The sequence below is a fragment of the Acomys russatus genome, chromosome 17 (genome assembly GCF_903995435.1).
Source record: "Acomys russatus chromosome 17, mAcoRus1.1, whole genome shotgun sequence".
Lineage (NCBI taxonomy): Eukaryota > Metazoa > Chordata > Mammalia > Rodentia > Muridae > Acomys > Acomys russatus.
In genome coordinates this window covers 17,573,940-17,598,956 of record NC_067153.1, presented here as the reverse complement: position 1 = coordinate 17,598,956, position 25,017 = coordinate 17,573,940, and the positions used below count along the sequence as shown (strand labels likewise).

At 47.3% G+C, this 25,017-nt stretch overlaps 1 protein-coding gene across 2 annotated transcripts in view; it reads left to right on the top strand.

Moving 5' to 3' along the window:
- Positions 1–25,017, top strand: part of Tg (thyroglobulin) — a 175,191-nt gene that overhangs the window by 7,875 nt on the left and 142,299 nt on the right. For both annotated transcript variants that reach the window (XM_051159577.1, XM_051159576.1), the window contains exons 6-20: positions 3,000–3,106; positions 3,764–3,907; positions 4,106–4,291; positions 7,592–8,689; positions 9,388–9,975; positions 11,150–11,389; positions 14,684–14,821; positions 15,174–15,251; positions 15,782–15,894; positions 17,938–18,040; positions 18,732–18,932; positions 19,654–19,863; positions 21,054–21,208; positions 21,416–21,572; positions 23,285–23,500. In XM_051159577.1, coding sequence (XP_051015534.1) covers positions 3,000–3,106; positions 3,764–3,907; positions 4,106–4,291; positions 7,592–8,689; positions 9,388–9,975; positions 11,150–11,389; positions 14,684–14,821; positions 15,174–15,251; positions 15,782–15,894; positions 17,938–18,040; positions 18,732–18,932; positions 19,654–19,863; positions 21,054–21,208; positions 21,416–21,572; positions 23,285–23,500 — 3,734 coding nt within the window. The remainder of the gene's footprint in view (positions 1–2,999; positions 3,107–3,763; positions 3,908–4,105; positions 4,292–7,591; positions 8,690–9,387; positions 9,976–11,149; positions 11,390–14,683; positions 14,822–15,173; positions 15,252–15,781; positions 15,895–17,937; positions 18,041–18,731; positions 18,933–19,653; positions 19,864–21,053; positions 21,209–21,415; positions 21,573–23,284; positions 23,501–25,017) is intronic.

Genomic DNA, 25,017 nt, shown 5'->3' with positions numbered 1-25,017 from the left:
CAAATAGCCAGTGGTAACTTTAGAATGTAGCTCACGTTTTCCTGCTTTGGAATCCTTCTTGTGCCAAATCCATCAGATCTAAAAATGGAGATGGAACCAGGCTGTCCTTCACTGGGGCCACCAGCTCTGTTTCAGGACACTGCCTTTATGTGACTGATGTAGGGAAGGGAATTTGTCATGGTGACAGGTCAACAATGCCAGTTGAAGAGGCAACAGCCAAACTATTATAACAGTGGGAATAACTATAGTAGAGGAGGGGTCCTCAAACTCACAGGTGGGGGCATCATTTCAAAACCTACCCACAAAAGTTAGATTGTATTAAATTAATTTGTAAAAATACAGGAACTCAAGAATCACTGCCAGTTGGAGGTAGCGCCCCAAAGGGCCACATTCTATTTTAGTGACTATCTTACTATCTAGCCTTCTCCATGAGAAAGGAACAGTGGGATCAGGATGCCCTGGTCCATTACCACTCTGCATGTCAACTCGCCTAGTTGTCATCTGGAGCTTTTTTTTTTTTTTTTTTTTTTAAGGGGAAGATGTGAGAATCAAATGGGCTATGAAAAGTGCTTGGCAGCATGTCTGCCTGTTCCCTACACAGTGCATGTTACTGTTTCTGAGTGGCATTAACAGTGACAAGAATTCTCCCATACTTATTCAAGGCCCCCAGGCCTTCTCAGTGAATACAGAATTGATGAGAAATGATCATGCAGGCACAGGGTCTGCTCCACAGGCACCGAGGCTTGTGCTGGGGAGTGGCAACAGCAGATCTCCAGGTAGTAGTCCTGAAAGGATGGAAGGACCGTCCTCTGGCTGAAGTCAGGGAGAGACTCTCAGAATGCAGGAAAGGGAAGAGGTCAAGAGAGGCCACATAGAGAGCACTAACAGTACTGCTCTGTTCATAAGACCAAGAACCTCAAAAGGGGGACTAGAAGTCATCCATAGTCCCTGGAGGATCATCCCTTCCCCTGGCCTGAGGTGGGCCTCTGGATGTCCTCAGCACTTCATGGTGTAGGGAAATTTAAACATCATGTGCCTCTTGCTGAAGGGGATGTCTGAACCCCCTCAGCATTTGGGGAACTGGTATGTGAATTTGTCCTTAACATGGCATCTTCAGCATCTCTTAGATGCCAGGGCAAGGGAGTTGTGGAGCACCCACAGAATAATGTCCCAACAGACACGTGCATCAAAGGACATGAGACAGAAGCCAAGCCCAAAGCACACTATTGGCATATTCTGGAATCAGATGTTGGATAAGGGCAAATGTGAATTTAGGGTACTAGGATTAGGCCAGAAAGGCAGCCCATATTCCTTGCTGCCTTCATCTCAACGCTGAGGTGAAAATGATACCATCACCTTGTGAGGAGCATAAATGAGTCAATACGTAACGGAGCATTTTGCAGTTGTCTTTTGCAATGCAGGGCTTAACAAACAGAAGCCTCTGCTCTACTGTCATCCACACTTTTAAAACCAAATTATTTCAGTTTCCAATGAATGAGCTTTTGTTTTTTTGTTTTTGCTTTTTGTTTTGTTTTTGTTTTTGTTTTTGTTTTGTTTTTGTTTTGTTTTGTTTTTGTTTTGAGATAGAGGTTCTCTATCTCTATGTGCAGCCCTTGCTATCCTGGAACTCACTCTGTAGACCAGACTGACCTCAAACTCACCTGCCTCTGCCTCCCAAGTATTGGGATTAAAGGCATACATCACCATTATCCAGAGAACTTTCAAAAAATTATGTATCTCCTATCTGTGGGAAGAAGACAGAGCTTTTTATTTCTACTTTTGCAGCATCCATTTCCACATAATCCATAAGCCCATGATAATAGGCAAGCAACACTGTAACAGGTCTTTAATTATATAACACTTTCATGTATTTTTAAAGCAAACTTGGCCTTTGGACTCTAGGGTCCTCAGGTAAAGAACCAACTGATATCTTGCTCATAAAGTCCACTCTATTAACTAATACCTGTGTCTGCCCGTGTTCAGAATTGGACAGCCTCCCACCCCTTACATTGACTTCCAAGCTGGATTTTCATGATAACGACCATTACGTGTGTATTTGCTATCTTATACCTGTCCCTTTTCAGTGTTGTTCCCTTTTGCTCATTTATGAGTATCACCGTCATCTGTAGTATTTTATCCAATGTGGGGGCTAACATAGTTCACTTCAATTCCTCACCATTGCACATGCAGGCTCTTTTTAGTATTCTGCTAGAAGTTCTTATGTAGCAGTAGAACTCTGTGTGCAGAGAGCAACTTGCCATGCTAGGTTTTCAGACAAGGTACAAGCACACCCTTAAATACTAGTTACACAGGAGCACACGCTTGAATACAATCTACTAGTTACACAGGACACGAAAACATCTCCTGGTACTGAATAAACAGGAAATTTTTCCTTGCTGACTACTTCATTGCTCATGGGAGGACCTCCTCTATGACTAACAGTACTTTAGTCTCCTCAGATGCAAAGATGGGGACCCAGCAAATGGGCTCAGTGTAGCATCCGCCGAGATAGAAACAAATGATGAAATCGATTTGATTTTGTGGCATTTAATGATGGAGTGGCAACACTTCCTCCTTACAGATCTCCTGTAATAGAATCTGTCTTCTTCTTTACAAGCTCTTGAGAATTGTAAGAAGCTCTGGAAGCAGTTGCTCTCACAAAATGAAGCCTTCTGAATCATGCCTGTAACCAAACCTGGCCTTTGCACTCTGCGGTTACGCTGTTGGGGAAGCTGATATACTGCTCATCACGACCTGCTTTCTCTCTGGTCCTCTGAGACACATGTGTGAACCCAGCATGGCAAAATGCTACCCCTGAGGAAAAGGGCTAATGGGTAGATGACAGTTAAGCATAGTCTGACCTTGCTCTGGCTAAATTAAGCCAGCATAGGAAAGAGCTGCAATGGCAGTTTCTCAGCTGAGGACTCTGCCACAGTGATTCTGACTGAAGATGGCTCATCTTTTATGAAATGGTGACCATGCGTCTTCCTCTCTGTCAGGTTTCCAGAGGCGTTTGTGACCTTCAGTTCCTTCCGGAGCAGGTTCCCTGAGGTGTCTGGGTACTGTTACTGTGCTGACAGCCAGGGGCGGGAGCTGGCTGAGACAGGTAATCAGCCACACTTCTGGCATTGCAAAGGGATCAAGTGCAATTCTTGGACTCTAGTGCCTAAGGCAGAAATAACACTGGCATTCTACATCCTTGCTGGGTTGCTGTGGGTGTGGAAGAAGCCAGCTATGGTACTCTGCCTCTGCCGAAGCTTCTGCTTGCTTGTGTTGCTGCCATTGCAGGCTGAAAAGGGTGCCCACCTTGCTGTGTGGCAAGTGGAAGACAGGGCAGGTTGTCAGCCTCCTTCTTCTGGTAGCATTCCTTTGTGATCTCAACACTGCACAGCTACAACAGCAGCCTTGACTTTGTAAACTATTAGAGTATTATTCCAGGCACGTCCAACCTATGGCCCAAGGGCTGCATCGGGCTGCATATGGCCAAGGATAACCACAGATGTGGCCCTGCAAAAATCAAAAACCTATTTAAAATGCTGTGCCTATTTCTGTCATTATTTTCTAACTCGGCTGCATGGTTTGTTTTCAAGCATGAACTTTGTAGCCAATGACAAAGTGCAGTGTCTATAGGATGGACATTCCTGGACCCACTGCAGAATGCTACTGGTGAAGATTCCGGTCTTTTGACTTCTGTCAGCTCAGCAAGGTTAGAGCTTTCTTTCCTGAGAACCCCATCCCTGAAATCCTATTTGCATGTTCTCAGGTTTGGAGTTGCTACTGGATGAAATTTATGATACCATTTTTGCTGGCTTGGACCAGGCCTCCACCTTCACTCAAAGCACCATGTACCGGATATTGCAGAGACGCTTCCTGGCCATTCAATTAGTCATCTCTGGAAGGTTCCGATGTAAGTAGCCAGCTAGTAACAGACATGTGCTTCTGCTGTGGAATCACTGGGGTCTTGGAGTCACTTCTGTTTGCATGGCTATTGCACCAAAGTAAGGTTAGGGAATTAGCTCTGGGGTAGCAAATCTCCATGTAGGCAGTGAACACACAGACCTTACTCACATATGCCTCCTTTGCTGTGTGGTGTGGTCTTTTCTAGGTCCCACCAAGTGTGAAGTAGAGCAGTTTGCTGCCACCAGCTTTGGCCATCCATACATCCCAAGCTGCCACAGAAATGGGGACTACCAGGCAGTACAGTGCCAGGTGGAAGGGATGTGCTGGTGTGTGGATGCCCAGGGTCTAGAGATCCCTGGCACTCGGCAGCAAGGGCAGCCACCATCTTGTGGTAAGTTTCCTCTTACAGGTGAGTATTCTGCTCTCTGCAGAGGCTGTGATTAGAGCAGAGATTAGAGAGCTCACTAATCAACTGCTGACTGATTGTCCCCCAGAGACCTTTCAAGCTGTGTGTGACTGAAGACTGGCTACTGCTTTTAACTTGCAGTGGGTGTTTGGTCTTGTGTCAGACATAGTTACTGTCTCAGAAAACCTAAGGAATACCACTGGACTCATAGAAAACAAAAAAGACAAGAGAACTGAGTTTTCATGTGTTGTGGGAGGAGCATGTACAGGAAGCTGACAGAGCAGCAAGGGAAAAGTTTGTTAATTCTATTTCAAAGGATGAAGGAAGGCTTCATGGATGAGGGACAGTTGCTCAGAGTGTCTGTAATGGAGGCTCTTCCTATCAGTTCTGAATCTATAAGGATGGTTGAGACAAGGCTGCAATATGAGGTGCACATTGTGACATGGGGGAAAGGCAGGAAGAAGCAAAAGTGCATCCTTTCTCATAACCAAGGCTTAGGCTTTATGCTGGAGGAATTGAGGCTGGTATGAGGCTCATCCTGGAGAAACCTGTTGGGCTGTGTGTGGGATATATGCCTCCCAGTAATGTTAGGTAAGGAGTTGGAGGAAGCCTTGAACCTGAGATAAGGCAGCCAATTAGAGTGTTACCTCAATGTCCTTAGGAAAGGTAGTGAGGAGGTCATGACTTCTTAGAGCTGTTGTCCAAAATTAACACAAACAGAGTCCCTTAAGACAGCCAAAGCTCACTCAACAGTTTATAGGACTGGAGGCTGGAAGTCCAAAGTCTAGGTGGGAGCAGAGGCTGTTCTGTGAACTCTATCGGCAGCCTCTCTTGAGGCCACCCATCCTTTGACTTCCTACTCCAATCTCTGCCTTCTCCCCAGTGCCTTTGTGTCTGTTCTTAAAAGAATATAAGTTGTGTCGGACTAAGAATTTTCAATCCAGTGTGGCCTCATCTCAATCAGTGACACTTGCAGGGACACGTTTGCTACAGTAGTACATTCTGTGGTTTTGAGAAGAGATGTATCTTGGAAGGACATTATTCTAGCTGGTGTGCTAAGGCAGAAAGAGGGCAGGTGTGAACTTTGGCTCTGTCACCAGGCATCTCAGTAAGGCCCCAGGGATTGGGAAGGATGCTGTAATGTGGAAGGAAGAAACGCAGGCGCACATAGGCTTCCAACTGGGAGAGCTAAGCTTTGAAACAGAAAAAGAACTCAACTCTCATAGCTGCAAAGTAGATAGAGACAAATGTTGATATAAGTCCTATTAAGTCCATCAACTTCTGTACCCTGACACTTTAGATAGTCTTCTTATTGTTTGGTGAGTGTACAGATGTCATAAAAGAAGAGTGTAAGGCCTTGCCTTGGAGGTATTTGCAACCACCACCCAGTTACATCAAAACCTAGAGAATGTTGTACCTTGCACCCCTTGGATGAAAAGGAAGAATTGTGGTTTTCCAAGTTAAAGCAGGAAGTCTGATCAATGTGTGGCTGGGCCTTAGGTTTTCACTCTTTCTCTGTTTGTCTTTAGCAGCAGTAACCAACAAATATGCGGAGAGGATCAGTTCTCAGTGTAGGCAAGCGAAGCAATGTATTCACTTCCTCTATGCCTCCTGTGATGTAAATTATGGGATGCCATGGCCTTGCTAAGGGATCTGCTCAGCTTTATATATTGCCAACACACACACACACACACACACACACACACACACACACAGACACACACACACACACACACACCCCTCTGTGTGTTCCATTTCTTTCCCTGTTGCCTGGTTACAGAGGAGAGTTGGCTGGCTTCCTTATGGCATCTGTTTGAATCAAGACGAAAGAATTATTTTTACAAGTTGAGAGTGGGGTGGTGGTTTAGAAGGCCCCTTAAGATTTGTAGATTTATGGAGGGGAATGGAGCTTGGTTATGTCCACCTATGTGATGAGAGCCAGATGCTGCTCATGGTCTGGCTTTTTTCTCCCAAGGACACTTACACTGAATGTCCTGGCCATGTGCAGAGTTGACTAAATCACTTACCCTTTCACCAGTAATTTCATGGAAAGCCCAAGAAGCCCAAGGAGTGTGTGCCAAGTGTGCTTGCTGGGGCAGCACTTTCTAATTATAATATAGAAAATAAGACAGTAGTAGAATATGCTGTGTCTTTTTTTTTTAATGTTGTGTCTTTAGTATTACATATTACTATATAGGAAAGTGTTTCCTAATCAGAGCACAGTGCTGGTACTGGTCTCATTCTGAAAGAGAGTATAAACTGGACAAGACCACACACTGAAGGAAATAGAGAGTCACAGGAAGAGCATATGGTTAAGTGTTAAAGTTCATTGAGAATTCCAGCAAGAGAAAGCTGGGAAGCAGAAGCTTAGCAACACAAATAGGACTTTGTTAGCAAACTGGGCCTCTTAAGGCTGCCAGAGCCAATCGCTACACAGTGGGTGCCTCACAGCAGAAATTTGTTCTCTCACAGCTCTCACACTGGAATCCAAAAGTCAAGGTGGGGACAGAGCCATTCATACACTCCCTTTGAACACTGTGGTTGGCAATTTCTGGCATTCCTTGGTTTTATGACTGCATCTATCGGGCACTCCAGGCTGTCTGTCTTGAGCCTCACATGACCTCTTTCCTGTGTCTCTTCCTATAGAGCTCTCAACCATTGGATTCCTAGTCTACCCTAGGCTAGATGGCATCATCTTAACTTGATTATGTCTACCAAGATCTTGCTTTCAACTCACATTTAGGGGCCCCACGTGAAAAAAAAAGGTTTCAAGGGACAGTATTCAGAGCAATGCAAGTGTGACCAGGTTTTCAGAAAGTGGGCTGGTGTCTCATAGACTTGCTGTAGAAAAGCATCAGACTAGTGTGAGGTGGCCAAGTGGTCATGGCGACAGGAGCATTTACCTTCAAAACTAGGCCCACAGAGGTAGCTAGGGAGAAGGGAAGGCATATGTGGATACAAAAAAGGAAATAATCTAGGCAGTAGTGGCACATGCTTTTAATTCCAGCCATTAAGGAGGCAGAGGCAGGCAGAGTTCCTGCTCAGCCTGGTCTACAGAGTGACTTCCAGGACAGCCAAGGCTACACAGAGAAACCCTGCCTCAAAAAACAAACAAATAAACAACAACACAAAACCCCAAGCAAACAAACAAACAAACAAAGGAGATGGTCCACAATGCAGGTATGAACTTTAGGAATCTTACTACCAGAGGCGTGGGGACCTGGCAGAGGGCAGGTCCTCAGGGCCAATTGCTCTGCTAACTATGCTTTTTATTGTTTCATGCAGCTGAGGATCAATCGTGTGCCTCGGAAAGGCAGCAGGCCTTGTCTAGGCTCTACTTTGAAAGCCCAGGTTACTTTAGCCCACAGGACCTGTTGTTTTCTGAGGACAGGCCGGTCCCTGCGAGTGGTGCCAGACTGGACATATCCTGCCCACCCACAATCAAGGCTGTCTTTGTTGACTCTGGGCTTCTGCGTTCTATGGCTGTGGAGCAATACCAACAGCTTTCTGCATCGGGGAGTTTGCTCAGAGATGCCATCAGAGCAATTTTCCCCTCCCGAGAACTGGCAGGTCTTGCCCTTCAGTTCACCACCAACCCCAAGCGACTCCAGCAAAACCTTTTTGGAGGGACATTTTTGCTGAACGCCGCCCGGTTTAACTTGTCTGGTGCCATTGGTACAAGAAGCACATTTAACTTTAGTCAGTTTTTCCAGCAGCTTGGTCTCCCAGGATTCCAGGATGGAGACAGAACAACTGATCTAGCCAAACTACTTCCTGTGGGATTAGACTCCAATTCTACCCCAGAAACTCTCCGTGCCTCTGAGAAGACTGTTGCTGTTAATAAACCAGTTGTGGGTACCTTTGGCTTCAAAGTCAACCTACAAGAAAACCAAAACGCCTTAAAATTCCTTGCTTCTCTCCTGGAACTTCCAGAATTTCTTGTCTTCTTGCAGCGTGCTGTTTCTGTGCCTGAAGATATAGCAAGGGACTTAGGAGATGTGATGGAAACCGTGTTCAGCGCTCAGGCCTGCAAACAGACACCTGGAAGGCTCTTTGTCCCATCGTGCACTGCGGGAGGAAGCTATGAGGATACCCAGTGCTATGCTGGGGAATGCTGGTGTGTGGATTCTAGAGGCAAAGAACTCAGTGGCTCAAGAGTCAGAGGTGGACGCCCGAGGTGCCCCACCAAGTGTGAGAAGCAAAGAGCTCAGATGCAAAGCCTTGCACGCAGCCAGCCTGCCGGTTCCAGCTTTTTTGTCCCTACGTGTACTAGTGAGGGAGATTTCCTGCCAGTCCAGTGCTTCAACTCAGAATGTTACTGTGTTGATGCTGAAGGTCAGGCTATTCCGGGAACTCAAAGTACAATTGGTGAACTCAAGCAGTGTAAGTCTGTGTGGTATTTAATGTAAAGATTCTTGAATCTGTTTAGACCAGTATTTGATACGTTGTAAGAAACCGAGTTTGCTCATGACTAAAGAGCAAACCTCAGTGAGTAGAGTAGTTACTTTAGCTAAATATTGTCCATGGAAACCTGGCCAATATTGGGCATTATAGTGAGCTTATAGGGATATTTGGTTCTTATTAAGAAAGTGCACATATCTGGGCAGGGAAGATGACTCAGGTGGTAAAGTGCTTGCTGCACAGTTATATGGATTGTGTTGAGCAGCGTGCATTTGCAACCCCAGCGTTGTGGGTATGGGGAAGTTAGAAGTGGGTAGAGCTAGAGCTCACTGGCCAGCTGGCCTATCTAAATTGGAAAGCTTCCAGTTTGGTAAGAGATCCTGTCTCAAACAGTAAGATGGAGAGTGACTGAGGAAAACATCTGACATCAGGCCCTGGCCTCCATATACTCACACATGTGCCCAAACACATACATACGCAAACATGTAGCACACATACAATGGAAAGTGGCACATGCACTTCTGTGACACTGGTTATGTCAGTAACTGGGCTACTCACCAGGTTGGATGTCACTTTTTAATTTAGTACTATTAAGGTTTATGTGACTAACAGTTAAGCAGTCTCCTTCATCTTCTTGGCTAATTCAGCTTGTTCAATATCTGTCCATGGTTCTTCTCCAGGTCCCAGTGTCTGCCAGTTACAGGCTGAGCAAGCATTCCTTGGGACAGTGCAGGCCGTGCTTTCTAACCTCAGCATGCTACCCTCCTTCTCCAGTGTCTACATCCCCCAGTGTGGTGCCAGTGGGCAGTGGAGGCACGTGCAGTGCAATGGACCCCCTGAGCAGGTTTTTGACTGGTATGAACGATGGAACATCCAGAACAGTGATGGCCAGGAACTGACCCCAGCCACACTGCTGGTGAAGATCATGAGCTTCAGAGAAGCAGCTTCCAGAAACTTCAGTCTCTTTCTTCAAAGTCTCTATGAGGCTGGCCAGCAAAACATCTTCCCAGTACTAGCACAGTACCCTTCCCTTCGAGATGTTCCACAGGCAGTGCTGGAGGGGGCACCGATTCAGCCTGTGGAGAACATTCTCCTGGACCCTTACATCTTTTGGCAGATCCTAAATGGTCAGCTCAGCCAATACCCAGGGCCCTACTCAGACTTTAGCATGCCTTTGGCACATTTCAACCTCAGGAGCTGCTGGTGCGTGGATGAGGCTGGCCAGGAACTGGATGGAACACGGGCGAAGCCAGGCGAGATCCCAACATGTGAGCTAACTTATATAGAGATTCAATTTCATGTTTCCTTTGAAAAAGCTTTCTGGTGGAAAAGCCATGGTAGGACCAGGGCATTTTTGGGAGTCATGGCAACACATATCTATCTATTTATTCTTCAGTCATGTGCCTTTCGATCCACCCAAACATTCATCTTCTCATCTGCCCATCCATCCATCCACCCATCCACCTACCCATCCACCCATCTATCCATCTGTCCATTCATCCATCATCCATTCATCCATCAATCTATCATCTACCTATTCATCCGTCATCCATCAATCCATGCATCCATCCATCCATCTGTTCACCCATCCACCCATCCATCCATCCACCCACCCATACCTTCCTATACCTGTCCACCCAAGAGATAGGTGACCCAGATAAGTTTTTGTAGGATGAGACTATCTAGCAATTCTGAATCAACTGTCTAGTGAGGAATTTGCTGAAATTATATGACTTTTGAAGGCCTCAGTTTCTCATCTATGTTTTGGTGTCCAGGTTAGCTTTAAATTGTCAATTTGGCACCACCTAGGATTATCTGGGGGAAAAAAACTCAATTGAGGAAATGTCTAAATCATATTGGCCCGTGGATATGTCCTTGGGGTATTTTCTTGATTGTTAATTGATGTTGTAAGGCCCAGACCACTGTCGGCAGTACCATTCCCTATGCAGGTGCTACCAAACTATATTCAAAAGCTAGCCAAACATAGATTGCTTGCCAGCAGCAAGAAAAATCCTCCATGGTTCCCGCTGCACTTCTTTGGCTCTGAAAGAAGTTCAGTAGTCAGAAGCTATGCTGTGTGAAATATCAGTGCTGCCTTCAAGTTCCTTTTGAGTCTATTTCAACTTCCTTCAATGGTGGGCCATGGCCTAGAATTGTAAGCCATTGAAATCCTTTCTTCCATATGTTGTTCTTTGGTGGGGACAGTACAGCAATAGAAATGAAACTTGGACTTGTGGAAGCAAGTGTCTTCTTAGACTAGTACACAGATTAAATTAGATCCTGTGAATGTATTTCGTATGAGTCTGGCATGGTGTGAACATTGCATGTCACCAATCTTCTGCAGGTTCCCCCATGAATGGCCCCTGAAGGAGGTCAAGAAGAAAATGCAAAGAAAGCTGGACTTGGTGACTGAATCCACCTGTGCTCTTTGATTTGCCCTAGGTCCTGGACCCTGTGAGGAAGTGAAACTTCGTGTCATGAGGTTTATTAAGGAAACGGAAGAGATCGTCTCAGCCTCCAATGGTTCTTCCTTTCCACTGGGAGAGAGTTTCTTAGTGGCCAAGGGAATCCAGCTGACCAGTGAGGAGCTTGGCCTTTCTCCTCTCTACTCATCCCGGGAGGCTTTCTCTGAGAAGTTTCTACGTGGGAGTGAATATGCCATTCATTTGGCTGCTCAGTCCAGTGAGTGTTGTGTTCAAAGGCCTCACCCCATCTCATTTGGGGGAAGCAGGAGCTTGCATGTAGCTCTCTGGGACTTAATTTGGTTGACATGGGGCTGCCAGGTTGCTGGGAATGCAGAGCAGTTCTGTGCCCCTGGACAAAGCTTTACTTAAGGGCCCATGATCTTTCAACAAGAGTCCTGGGGGCTTCACACTGGGCACTATAGGTGGCCCATGCAGCCTTTAGGACCATAGTCTTGTTAAAAGGCCCCAGGTGCTCTCAACTCTTGACCTATCTTAAGGTTCCTTTCACCCCTAAAGCTGTAAGAAGGGAGAAGGAAGATGACCCTCTTTGCTGATCAGCCATTGCTCATGTGAGCTCAGGGAATTTTGAGAGCAGGACCCAAAGGTTTGTGTCATCTATGGATATGACAGAGGAACATAGTCCTTTTCCCTAGCAACAGCCACACAGTGGTTAAACCTAGCCCATGACAAGGCACTTGCATATGATTGGGTCTTTGGGTTAATCCTGTTCATATTTTCAGAAGAACAAAGCTACAATGCTACCTGTGGTTTTTTACACAGGGAAATTGTGTCCTGGCTTAGTCACTGGCCCTGATTTACTCATCTGCTAAGTGTGGAAGCTGGGCCAGGAAGCCTAGTAGCCTAGTCCATGTGGTTAGTGTCCTGTGCCCTGCCCAGCTGTATATGGAGGAGCTGGAGTCAGTGCTGAGACCTAGCTTGACTGAGAGGAAGCGTCCTTCCTCTGCCTACAGCCTGATCTGGCAAGAGGGCCTGACCCCAGTGAGCTTTCATTGACCCCACCTTGAGATCCATCTCTCTCCCACCATTGTTTGGGTCCCCTCCCCTTATTAGTGGTCTCTGGGGTTCTGGGCTACCCTCCTCCTGACAACATTTATGTGACATCAGAGAGAATTCCCCACAACAAGCTGGAGCCTCCCTGCCTTGCGCTGCAGGCACCTGCTGCTGGCTTAGGACTGGTGTCTCTGTTCTCACTTCAGAAAAGGACCTCACAAATCAGTCTGTTTCTGCTGGTCTCCATCACCAGACAACTGTTCTAGAGGAAGAAGCACCATGCCTTCCCCACTTTCCTTTACACGCTCATCACTCACTTTGCTGCTCTTTCTTCCCTTTTGTCCTCAGAAACCTGGGGGCTTCTCCTTTGCATGGGATAGCCATTATTTTAATTCCTGTGCCTGGGTTGAGTCTGATGCTCTCAAGGGAGTAGTGGTTCTGGCAGTCCTAAAGCTGGCATCACTTTGATCAGTACAAAATGCAGACAAGCTGCTGTGAGCATGATTTGTTATTGTGTACCATGGTGATGTTTTCTTCAGAGGTCAAGCTGAGGGAGTTGCTCTCCTGCTAGCCTCATGCTCTGCCTCTATCTACCTTGGACTATAAAGAGGAAGACTCTAGAAAGAGAGCCACACTGCACTTTGCTTTGAAATCTAGGGATTGTGGTCCCATGTCAAGGAGGGATTGAGGGCCACAAAGCACCTTTGGCAAGCAGAAAATGGTGGCAGTGTCTAGAACCTGCTGATGCAGGGGTTGTGGATATCAACTCAATGCATGTCACCTATCAACTCTTTTAATTTAGTGGAGCACTTACCCTGGCCATTACTGAGCCCGTTCCACTGAGGAGCAAATGCATGAACAGATAGGTAGAGAAACTTGCTCCTGATCATACCGTGAAGAGGTATGATACCAGGATTTACATAGAAACTTACCAGCTTTAAGAGCTCCATGCACAGCAGCAGGCTCCTTCAAATATAGATCCTGGTGTCTGACTGCATGCTGGTGCTACCCATAGAACTGCAACGTCTCCTCCTGAAGCCATGAGGACCATCTATGATAGGCAACAGGTTGGGAAGAACTTCCCAAGTGTGCAGAATTCTGCAAAGTCTACATCAGAAGGGATAATTCTCTAGGGTACCGAGGAAGAGCTATATTCTAGCCACTTGCATTTGTAGAAAAGTTAGAGGCCAGACAGGGGAAAATGGATGGGAGAGAAATCACACAGCTCTGTACTGTGGCAGGAACCTGGGATGAGGATCCGGGAGATCCAGACTAGGTGGCTTTGGCCTTTGGCCACTGCTTACTTCTCTTTGCTCCTCCTCTCATGCATGCATACACAGCGGTATTTACTCCAACCCCTCCTGCATTCCCTCTTTCTTCCCTTCATTTGTTCCCTTTTTACTAGTCTTAAATATACTAGAGCCTTATGTATGCAAGGCAAATACTATTCCACTGAGCCACACTCCCTTTTGTTTTTTTTTTTAATTAAAAAAATTAATTTTGAGACAGCATCTTATTAAGTTTCCACACTGGTCTTGAGTTCACCCTGTAGCTGTGGCTAGTCTGCAACTTGAGATCCTCTTGCCTCTATTTCCCTGCTAGTTAGGATGACAAGTGTGCACCAGCCTGCCTAGATCAGTGGTTTCTTCAGCATACATTATGAGTCAGATTCTGGTCTTTGTGTAAAATAAACATCTGTACCAAGGATCCCAAATAAGAGGACCACATATACAAGATAGATCAGTAAATGTGTGATGTATGGAATGGTGGTGAGTGCTGAGCAAAGGAGGCATGCAAAGGTTAGAGCACTGTGGTGTGACACCTCTGTGTGGTCAAAGCATGCCCTCCATGTCCTGTTGTGAGGCCTCAGCTAAGTAGTTGTCTGTCTGCCTCAGCTTTGCCACTGGTCAGATGGGATGCTAGTACCTCATAGGGCCATAGGAAAGACTCCATTAATCCTTACCAGGCATGTCTAACTGCTGCTCTGTAGGCTACACATGTCCCAAGATAACTAGGAACAGGATCCAATGGAAAGCCATAAACTTACTCAAAGCATTATGAGACACATATGTAATTATATTTTGGTAACTCAACTGCGTAGTTCTTGAGACTGAACTTCGTAGATGACAATGTTGCAGCCCAGTGCCAAAAGGATGACCCATCTGATGTACAATCTACCTTTGGATGACCATGATTCTTCTGTAGTGTACAGTGCAGCGCAGGCACAGGAAGGCACTCACCAGCCTCATCAGTGCTCTGTGAGGTTACCGCACAGAGCTGTAGAGAGTCCTCCAGTTGCAGTCTAGAGCTCATTGTCGCAGAGCGATCTGCTGAGTGCCTCCCGGCTGTCCAAGAGTCTAAGTGAAATTTCAGGTTGGATGCTTGCCAGGTTATAGGAAATCTGTCCTGCAAGGACCTGTCTGGAGATGTGCTTGGTATATCTCAGGACAGAGTCCACTAGGCAGCTGTCATATCCTGCTTTTTCTTTCTGTGCCTCTAGCTTTGACTTTCTATCGGAGTCTCCGTGCTTCCCTGGGAGCATCGGATGGAGCAGCCAGTCTTCTGTGGTCAGGGCCCTACATGCCACAGTGCAATGCTTTTGGAGGCTGGGAGCCCATGCAGTGTCATGCTGGGACTGGTAAGGCGACTTTGGGAAGGCGGATAAATATTTAGGGGGTAAGAACACTTACAGTGGGGGGCAAGTGGTCCAGATTATTGGCCCCTTTTTAGCAACTAGGAAAAACTGTTTAACCCCTCTACTAATAGCTATCTCCACTATGTAAGACAAGCAGGGACTTCCAGTCAGTGTGGAGGTGAAGTGCTCATTTGCTGGGAGAGTTGGATGCTAAGTCCATTGATGGTAGACAGTGTTAATCAGGGTTTCTGGGCCAGACAGGCTACCTTGCTGGAATTGTTATGAATGCAAAACAGAAGTTTTGGGAGAGTCCCCAGCATACCTCCTGGGCTTATGGACTATGGATCTCTTCCAGGTCACTGTTGGTGTGTGGATGGGCAGGGAGAGTTCATCCCAGACTCACTGACAGCACGCTCCTCACAGATGCCCCAGTGTAAGTAAAGCCCACGGGAGTCTTTAATCTGACCTCTAGAATGGCATCTATGCTGCTGGACCTTGGTCATGTAGTTGAGAGGGACTCCTAGGGTCTAGTCTCTGAGAATGCCTTGGACACTTTTTATTTTTATGTCCCCAGATCTGTGTCATGATGACTTTATGCCTTCCATTTTGGTACTCTCACTGGATATGTACTAGGAAGAGCTAAGACTGGTGACAGAGCTTGGCTTTGATCTCTGTGCCCTGGCTCCTGGGCACTTCCAACTGCTGGAGTTATATCACTATCTCACATGTATTCCTACATCCCAGCCTCTTACCACGGGTCACTCCTGAGCCACCGATAGCCCGCTTGACCCTTGAAAGCCACCGATACACCCCACATGCATCTCTGTCCCTGAACTTGAGCCTGCCACTCTTGAGGTTGTAGCTTTGTGGAACACATATCTACTGGACTGATGTCCGGAGTTAGCCACTGCCTGCCTTCCCTTGGTTCCACAGCCATCTGTTCACAGACCCTCTCTTCCACAGGCCCCACAAGCTGTGAGCTATCCCGAGCCAATGGACTGCTTTCAGCATGGAAACAGGCTGGATCCCAAAGAAAGCCAGGTCCAAGAGACCTGTACATACCCACCTGCCTACAGGTGAGCTTCTGTACATACCCACCTGCTTATAGGTGAGCTTCTGTACACACCCACCTGCCTACAGGTGAGCTTCTGTACATACCCACCTGCCTAAAGGTGAGCTTCTGTGCACACCCACTTGCCTACAGGTGAGCTTCTGTACACACCCACCTGCCTGCAGGTGAGCTTCTGTACATACCCACCTGCCTAAAGGTGAGCTTCTGTGGACACAGGAAGGATGCAAGGAGAGAAGGTAGCACCAACACTGGCCTCCCCTGGCTGAAGTTGGACTTCCTAAGTTTCTAGTTCATTCAGTATAAGACTCACAGAAGAAACTTGGATGAAATTGGCAGTATAGAAATTCATGCAGACATGTAATGCTGAGCAATGCCATGGTCATCATAAAGGTCCATGAATATGGTCTTGTTATCAGTTAATTTGTAGAGAAACTTGCCAACATGGTTTAGTTTTTTAATCTTGGCTTAGAAATCACCTTCCCCTGGGGACAAGCCTTTCTGATGTCCCCAGCATGGCTGTCCTGATGAGAAAGGAAATGCAGGACTGTGACTGCTAAGGGCAGGGAGACTGATTCTGGCATGTGGCCTGGTGGCTCAGATTGTGTAGGTTCTTGCCAGGTATGATACTGATAAACAACAGCCAAGACCTGCATTGCCCAAACTGATAGCTGCGTCTCTCTGGGTTCCCTTCTCCTCCAAAAACTGGTAGTTAACTGACAGCTAGACTTGATTTGGGTCTCAATGAATGGAGGCAGGTATTGTCAATCTAAATTTCTCCCATCAAGTCCTCTCTGTTCTTTCCCTGGGCTTGAGTCTTACCTCTGCAGCTGAACAGCTGTGGTCAGAGGCATGCCACCTGATGTCTCTTTCTCTGTGTAGGATGATGAGGGCAGCAGTGTCCCATCTTCTCTGGGGTGCTTGTGCATTCTGTGACTCACCTGGGGGGAAGGTGTTTGTGAGGCTCTTGGGAATGCTGGTTAAATGTCATTGTCTGCAGGCCAGCTATGGCATAGCATAAAGCTAGCAAGTGGCAGCCAGTGAGTGCAGCACTCAGCACACTACGCTGGCTGGTGCTCTTCTCGAGCCAGTGCCTCTGTGCTCAGGGCTTTGGGTTGCAGAAGAAGGACAGGGGCATTCCTGCTGACGGACTTCCTAGAGTGAGAGTGCTCTGAGACCAGGCCTGGGGAGATGGCTTAGTCGCCTTACACGCATGGAGACCGTTGCTTTTCCCCCAGAACCTGTCTAGCAGAAGCTGAACATCATAGTGCCTTCTTTATAATCTCAGGAATGAGGAGGCAGAGATGAGTAGAAGCCTGAGGTTTCTGGCCGTTAGCCTAACCTAAGTGGTGAGTTGTAGGCCCATATATAGTCTAAAAATAGTAGGTGCATGGTACCTGAGGAACAAAAGCTGAGGTTGTCCTTTGACCTCCATCACACACAAATGCATCTATGCATATCTATACACACATGTATATACCCTCCACACACACACATAACACAGCGAAAGAAAGGATCAATCTAGTCCAGCTTCCTGGCTCTTTAGGTGGGGAAACTGAGGCCTAGATAGTTGAAGTGTCATGCTTGGAAACCCTGCTGACTCAGGCCAGGCCAGGAGAAGAGGAGCCAACACTGAGAGGTAGGGCTTGGGTCACTGTCCTAGGGCATGCCTGCATTACTAACTACAGACACTTAGTGCGTCTTGAGGCTCCGTATTAAAAGTCACTCCTGGAATTTATGGAGTTATTTCTGGGCAGTGTGGAACTGGATGATGTGGGCATGTTGGAGTCCTGCTACTCCAATGGAAATTGCTCCATTTCCTCACATCTCCTAAGACTCAACTTTCCCTGATCTCAAATGACACAACTTGTCATTGCTTGGTGGCCAACAATTCAGAGAATGGACATAAAGTTTGAATGGGACTCCCTCGTGGACAACTTTCTTTGTCTGGAGAAAGTGTCACCATTTGTTTAGGAAGGGAGTTTTCTCCCACCAGTAAGTGAAGCTGCAAAACCTTCCATATAATGAAATGACCTTGGCTTTCTCACAGACGGGAGAGTACGTCAGGCAGCAGACAGCAAGAACAGGGACTTGGTGTGTGGACCCAGCCTCAGGAGAAGGGATGCCACCAAACACCAATGGCAGTGCTCAGTGTGAGTAACATCCCTCCCCTTGTCCTAAAGCCTGCCAGGTGAGCACTGGCCTGAGCCTCAACCCTGCCACCTCCGCAGCTGGACACAGCTCCTGATCCAAATGTGCCCCAGCTTTCTCATCTATAGAGCAGGCATTCTTCCTACCTTGAAGGGTCTCAGAAAAGCCAGTGTGGCCAAGAGCTGGCTGTGCTCTGTAACCAAGAAGCAGTAGCCAATATCACTTTCAGCATCTGACTCTGCCTATGGGAGTGCTGGCACTTTTGAGGGTCACTGGATGTCAGCCCTGGGACACTATATGCTTTGCCTAGCCCTACAGCTCTGTGTCATGTGCTCATGTCCCCCAAGGCCAACCCTGGGCTCTTTGGCAAGGTATCTATTTCTCCCCATTTCTTGTGAATGGATTCTCACAGACCTCCAGTAGTTTCCTCAGAGCCTTCACGGGCCTCTGGTTGCTGGTTCAGGACTGTGCATGGATCCACATTGCACTCTTATTACCCGTCTCTATAGTGGATCATCTCTGAAATCTTTGGTGAGGGTCTAAGGCTCTCTGGGATAGGCAATGGGAAAGACAGAGCAAAGACTCCTCAAGCAACTGGACTCATAAGGCAAGGGTAACAGCGAGAGATGTGGCAGCTGTGTCTGTGCTGAGAGCAAGGTCAGAACATGGTCCCCTTCACTTGTCTTTGTACAGGCCCGGGCCTCTGTGATGTTCTCAAGAATGGGGCCCTATCCAGGAAAGTTGGCCCTGGCTACACTCCAGTTTGTGAGGCACAGGACGGGAGCTTCTCCTCAATGCAGTGTGACTTGGCTCAGGGAAGTTGCTGGTGTGTCCTGGGCAATGGAGAGGAAGTGCCTGGGACCCGTGTGGTAGGCACCCAGTCTGCCTGTGAGAGTAAGTCTGGAGCTGCTGGAGGGACTGTAGGCAGAAAGTCTCAAGCTATACTAGGTTGTGGTGGTGGCGGTGGGTCTCTGAGATGCTGGGCTTTTAGAACAGGAACGGGCAGGGCATCAAGACGATTGTTGTGCTGGGGAAACTGGTGTGTGCACTTACAAAGTGCATAGCCTGGACTTGAAGTTGGGAAAAGCCTGGTGCCTCAGGAATCTATTATGGTAGCGCAATGGAGTCTGGACTGCCTTTCCCTAGTGTACCTAATCAGGAGAAGCATCCTGAATGCAGGGCCTCATGGGAACTCACATTTCTGACATCTAAATTTGTGACAGCTTGTTTGTTTTTATTTATGATTGAGGAAATACTGAGTGTGTGTGTGTGTGTGTGTGTGTGTGTGTGTGTGTGTGTGTGTGTGTGTGTGTATTTCAGTAGCTGGGCTGTGAGCCCCGAGGTAAAGAGTATGGTGGCTCACTGGTTTTGTAAGGTAGCTGTTGCAAGACTCACTTTTTTTTTTTTTTTTTTTTTTGCCTGTCTGGTGAAACTGAGAGATAGTGGGCTTATCCAAAGAGAGGGCATGGAAGGAGAGGTAATAAGACCCAAGCCTGGACAGACAAGGCCACAGCCAGCAAGAGCCTGGGTCCCAATCAAGGGAAGCAGAAAGGCAGGCAGGAGCTGGGTTGAAGCCTGAGAGGTGCCCATGGCTCTTCTTCCTCTCTGCTCTCAGGCCCACAGTGTCCACTGCCGTTCTCGGGGACAGATGTGGCTGATGGAGTGTTCTTCTGTGAGACAGCCTCTGGCCCAGGAGTGTCTGCCGTTCAGCAGTGCCAGCTGCTATGCCGCCAGGGCTTCCGGAGTGCATTCCCATTAGGGCCGCTGATTTGTAGCCTGGAGAGTCGGCGCTGGGTGTCCTTGCCGCCACTCCGAGCCTGCCAGCGTGAGTAGCAACGGGGACACCACACTGTGTTCCCTCACAGGGCTATTGCTACAGAGCCTCTCTCCCATTCAAGCGCAGTCTTTTCCTGGTAAGTCAGGTGGCATCAGGGTTGGAGAGCTGGCTTCATGTGTCATGGCTTCAGAAGGGGCAGATATACCAGCTGCTCCTGTAATTAGGTCTTATTGGTGGCTCCTTGGAGCCATGTTTTCTATGGGAGAATTGATGTTATTCTAGGTTGCCTGTGGTTACTTGGGTTGGAAACATCTTCAGTTGGCAGGTGCTCTAGCTCCTGAGATTAGGGACCATACAAGATGCGCTCTGGCCTTCCAGTTCACTTTATGGTGAGCGCTAACCTTTCCCCATATCTACCTTGACCTCCATGGTGAATACCTGGTGGTACAGCGGTGCAAGACTTCTGCTAGGTGGCCATCAATGCCTTGGGTAAATGCAAGGCCTCTCCCTATGTACAGTTCATTCTCTTTTACTCAACTCAAGTAAAGACAAACCCACCCATACATGCAATAGTGGGGCAGGCTTATGTTCTACCTACATGTGACTTGGCAAGGCCAAGGTGTGAGAAGAGCCAGAAGAGTCCGACAGCTGAACCCTTACACTTGACCTTCCTGGGGCGGTGTTAGGAGAGGCATCGGAGGTGGAGACCCCACATCCTGGGGCTTACCTATATCACAAAACTCTAGCTGACTACCAGAGTGTTCAGGATAGTATTAGCCACAAAGCACTATGGGTTATAGAGGCTTCTCATGCAGAAAAAGGGCAAGAATAAACAGTCTGTCTCTTGGTTAGGACAGGGTGGCCACAGCTGAAAGAAGTCAATCTTCATTGAATACTGAACAGCATTAGAGAACATCTACCCCTAGCCTGCCAAATTATGTGGAATGGTGATATTTATATGCAATGCATTATGGGAGATTTCCCAGGGGGAACATCAGAATCCCTATGAAGAGGCACCCTGATTTAGAGGCTGAAGCAGCTCTGGGCTTTATGTGAGGAGGCTAAGTGATTCAGAGTTAAGCAGTGAACCAGAAAGTATTGGGTATCTTAGGACATTAGTACAAAAAGGCAATGCTTGTGTGCTTACACTGAATGAGGAGATGCTATGTATCAAGGAACATCCACAGGAAAAGAAGTCCTATTGCCTCAGCCCACTGACCTCTTCTGCTTGGCTGCAGGGCCTCAGCTGTGGCAGACCATGCAAACTAAAGCACACTTCCAGCTCCTGCTCCCACCAGGCAAGATGTGCAGTGCTGACTACTCCGGTTTGTTGCAGGCCTTCCAGGTCTTCATACTGGATGAGCTGACAGCCCGTGGCTTCTGCCAGATCTGGGTATGTGCCAGCCTTTCCCACAGTGAGGGAACAGGCTGAACTCAGCATCACTGTCAGGCAGCCTCAGGCAGAGAAGAGGGTTTTTGGTCCCCAGTCCCAAGGAGCAGGGTGGTAGAAGATTACAGGAGTAACAGACTCCAGACACATGCTTGATATCAGCAGCTTCTTGTTCCATGTCCCTTAACCAAGGTGTCCCTCTCCATGCAGGTAAAGACATTTGGGACCCTGGTTTCCAGCACTGTCTGTGACAACTCCTCAGTACAGGTGGCATGTCTGACCGCAGAGCGTTTAGGAGTGAATGTCACATGGAAATTACAACTTGAGAACATCTCAGTGGCTTCACTTCCAGATTTGCACAGCGTTGGTATGTTTATCTGTATTTAGCATGTTTGTCTGCCTTGCTGAAGCTGGGCAGCCTCGTCAAGCCTCAGACTCCTCCCTGCAACAGAATTGGGAAGGCCTAGTCTTTTCTCATAACACCACAGGGAGAATTGTGTCTAGCCCTTGAGAGAAGACAATTGTGTACTAAAAAGCACGCAGAATTTAGATTGCCTGGAATTGGAATCAAAAGTGCTTGTGAGCCATTCAGTGTGGATTATGGGCTTTGAACTCTGGTCCTCTCGGAGAGCAGCCAGTATTCTAAAGCCTCTGAGCCATCTCACATGGGTAGTATAAACTGAACAGATTACTAGATAATTAATAGATTACTAGAAAAACGGAAGAGGTGAAATTGTGGAAGTGGGTAGGGGGTGGGTTGATCTGGGAAGAGTTAGGGGAAAGTGTTGGGGGTGATATGGTCAAATGATGCTGTATGCAAGTCTCAAAGAGCTAATAACAAATATTAAATATTTTTTTAAAGTATACAAAAGCCAGTAGAGTTCTAGTCAACAGGGGTAAATAGCATCATAAAGCCTAGAGACTTCTATGTAGAGGTGAGAGAGCCAGAGTATGAAGGAAGATTGGGTGGAGAGGAAGAGGTCTTTCCTGGCTTACAATTTATATACCACCCACTTCCACTGAGAAACCATCTCAGCACAGTAACCCTACTTAAACCTTGCAGTTATGCTAGAGATAAACAGAGAGACCCTAAAGGCCTAAGAGAAAGGGCAGAATGAATTGTATGGGAGCTACCATAAGTGTGTGCCCTGTTTTCTTTGAACTTTCAGGTAGGGTAGGGAATGGTCCACATATTACTAAGTAGGATCTGGAAGTTAACTCCTGGCTCCCTTCTGTCACTCAGTGGCCAGATACCCAGAGTTACTCAGAGTACCTGGAACTTGACCTCTGCTCTAAGACAGAAATCTCTTTTAAAACCATGGCTGAAGTAGAATCCAGGAGGCAGCCTATAGGTCTGTCATTCTCTTGACTTCCTGATGTCACTTTGACAGTACCTAGCATTATGGATATGGGTTTCCATTAGCCTTCCTCTGAGAAAGCCTGGATAATTTGGGAGTGTTTTCTATTGTAACAGCATGAGATGTTTGTCCCAGGTTCAATGTGAGGACAGTGATGACTGTGGCTTCAGGCCACATCCAGATTACCAGTGCCAGGTAGCAGCATGGATGATTTCTGCACACAGAGGTCTGTTGCAGCTCCTTGCATGGCACTCCTCAGCTTTCCGCTTGGGAAGCCATAGCCTTCTCCATGCTTAGCAGATTGTGAAGCCACATTTTCCAACGGAAGGCTGTGCTTTTCTCGTGCAAGGTCTTTTCACATTCACTAATCCCTTGGGAACCTTCCCATCTGAAATCAAAGCATTCCTAATGTGACCCTCAGTGTGCAGAGCCTCAGAGGTGGCCGATGACCTGAATGGTGTATTGTAATGCGTATCCTGTACCAAGATGGGTTACTTTGGTGCTACAAAGCCTGAGACTTAGGTTAGAGTTTTACTTATGTGTGTGGCTTTCGGCCAGCCACTCACCTTCTCTAAGCCCAGTCTGTCCTGATATCTAATGAAAGAACCTTTGATACCCGCGTGCCCTTTCTGCCAGGGTGTTCTAGGAAGCCTCACCCTGCTATTATCCCTGACCCTGCAGGAAACAGTGGCATGACCTTTGCCTTATATATATCTTACAGAAAGGGCTTTCATGGGCCAGGATCTCCTTGGGCGCTTTGCAGATCTGATCCAAAGTGGCAAGTTCCAGCTTTATTTGGACTCCAAGACATTCCCAGCAGACACCTCCTTGTACTTCCTCAATGGGGACAGCTTCGCCACTTCTCCCAGGATTCAGCTTGGGTGCTTGGAAGGATTCTACAGAGTCTCAGCCACCAGTCAGGACCCTCTGGGCTGTGGTAGGTACCCATTTCCCTCTGTACTGAAGTACAGAACCTTAGGAGGCTTCAGGAAAGGCCACTGAGCTCTGGAGGAATCACCGATGTATTGGTCAATAAGTATTTTCTGCCACCGGTTTTCATGGCATTCACTCATTAGCCATTACTCACAAGGCTCAGCAGGAGGAAGAAGCCAGTGTGTTTCACTGTCCTTTCTGTTAGCTCTTCCTCAGCTTGAACCTCGGCATTGGGATCACTGTGAGAAGAAAGCCAGTGTCTACTCTGTATCTTGGCTTGGCATTTATTGCTTTTGTTTTGGCAAGATGTCATTCCCCTCAACCTCTACATAGCTGTTGGCCAGCCCCCTCTGTTGCTTGTGGAGATGAAACCTGGTACAGGATGACTTGGCTGTTCTTGCTCTCATGCATGAGCATCTTTGAGGACCAATTTTGTGGGAATGCAGCTGCACTGTGAATGAGAGATGTGTCAGTGTCTTGTTGCTCTCTTTATAGTCATTCTGGACTCAGTTGCTTTTTCTTATAGTTCAGTGGGATGAATTGCAACAAGGTTCTTGGTTAAAATGAAGGGATCCTGGTGTCTTGTTCCTTCTAGAGGCCATGGAGGCATCTGACTCCACCCCATTCTCCAAGCCAGCCCCAGAATCCATCTTTCATTGTCAAGGGCAGCAGTACTGTGGTTTTCTGACCTTCCCTGCTTCCCGAGTCACATATCCTTCTGATTTAAGAGCCATTTTAATGACCTACAGCTAGATAATCCAGGACACTTCCATCCAATTTTATTTTTATTCCACCTCTGGTTTCACTCCTTTTGACTGTCTAACCAATCTGCAGCTCCCGGGGATGGGGTGTGGTGGTATGTGGGTAGAGTGGGCTCATTGTTCCATCACCAGAGTCAAGGGTTGCATGACGAGATGGAAGCCTTCATCCTACGTGCAGTGAGATGGAGAGTGTTTTCTATTGAGCGAGAGGGAGATACCTTCTGTTATTCCCTCTATTATTTATGTTTGTTGCAACACAAAAGCTGCATAGACTTTCTAAAATCCTTGCAAAGTTGCAAAATGGATTTGAGATACACCCCCATCCTAGCACAGAGAACAGGAACATTGCTATCCCCAAGCGGCATTTACTGCAGATCTTACACTTGGCAGTGTGGCTTGGCAAGTGTTTGCCTTACAGGAGCCCCTGGTGGCAGAACCTCTCCCCATGAGATAGACAAAGAGATGGAGGCCTTGTTAAATGGCCTTGTGCAGCTTGAGCAGGCTGCCTCCCAAGAAGAGCTAGCTTGATGTCACCAAACCCAGTATCAATGGGTGAGGAATCCTAGCTCCTCTTGGGACAGAATACATATATACATCCTGTCTTTCTGTCATCATAGAGCTGCCCAGGCAGGAGGATGAGAAGTGGGAGGAAGACTGGATAGTGACGTCTGCTAAGTGGGAGTAACAAGGTCACAGTGAGGCTATGTCACACATGCCAGCCACTGTGTTCTCACACTTGAATATGCAGTGTCCTGAGCTC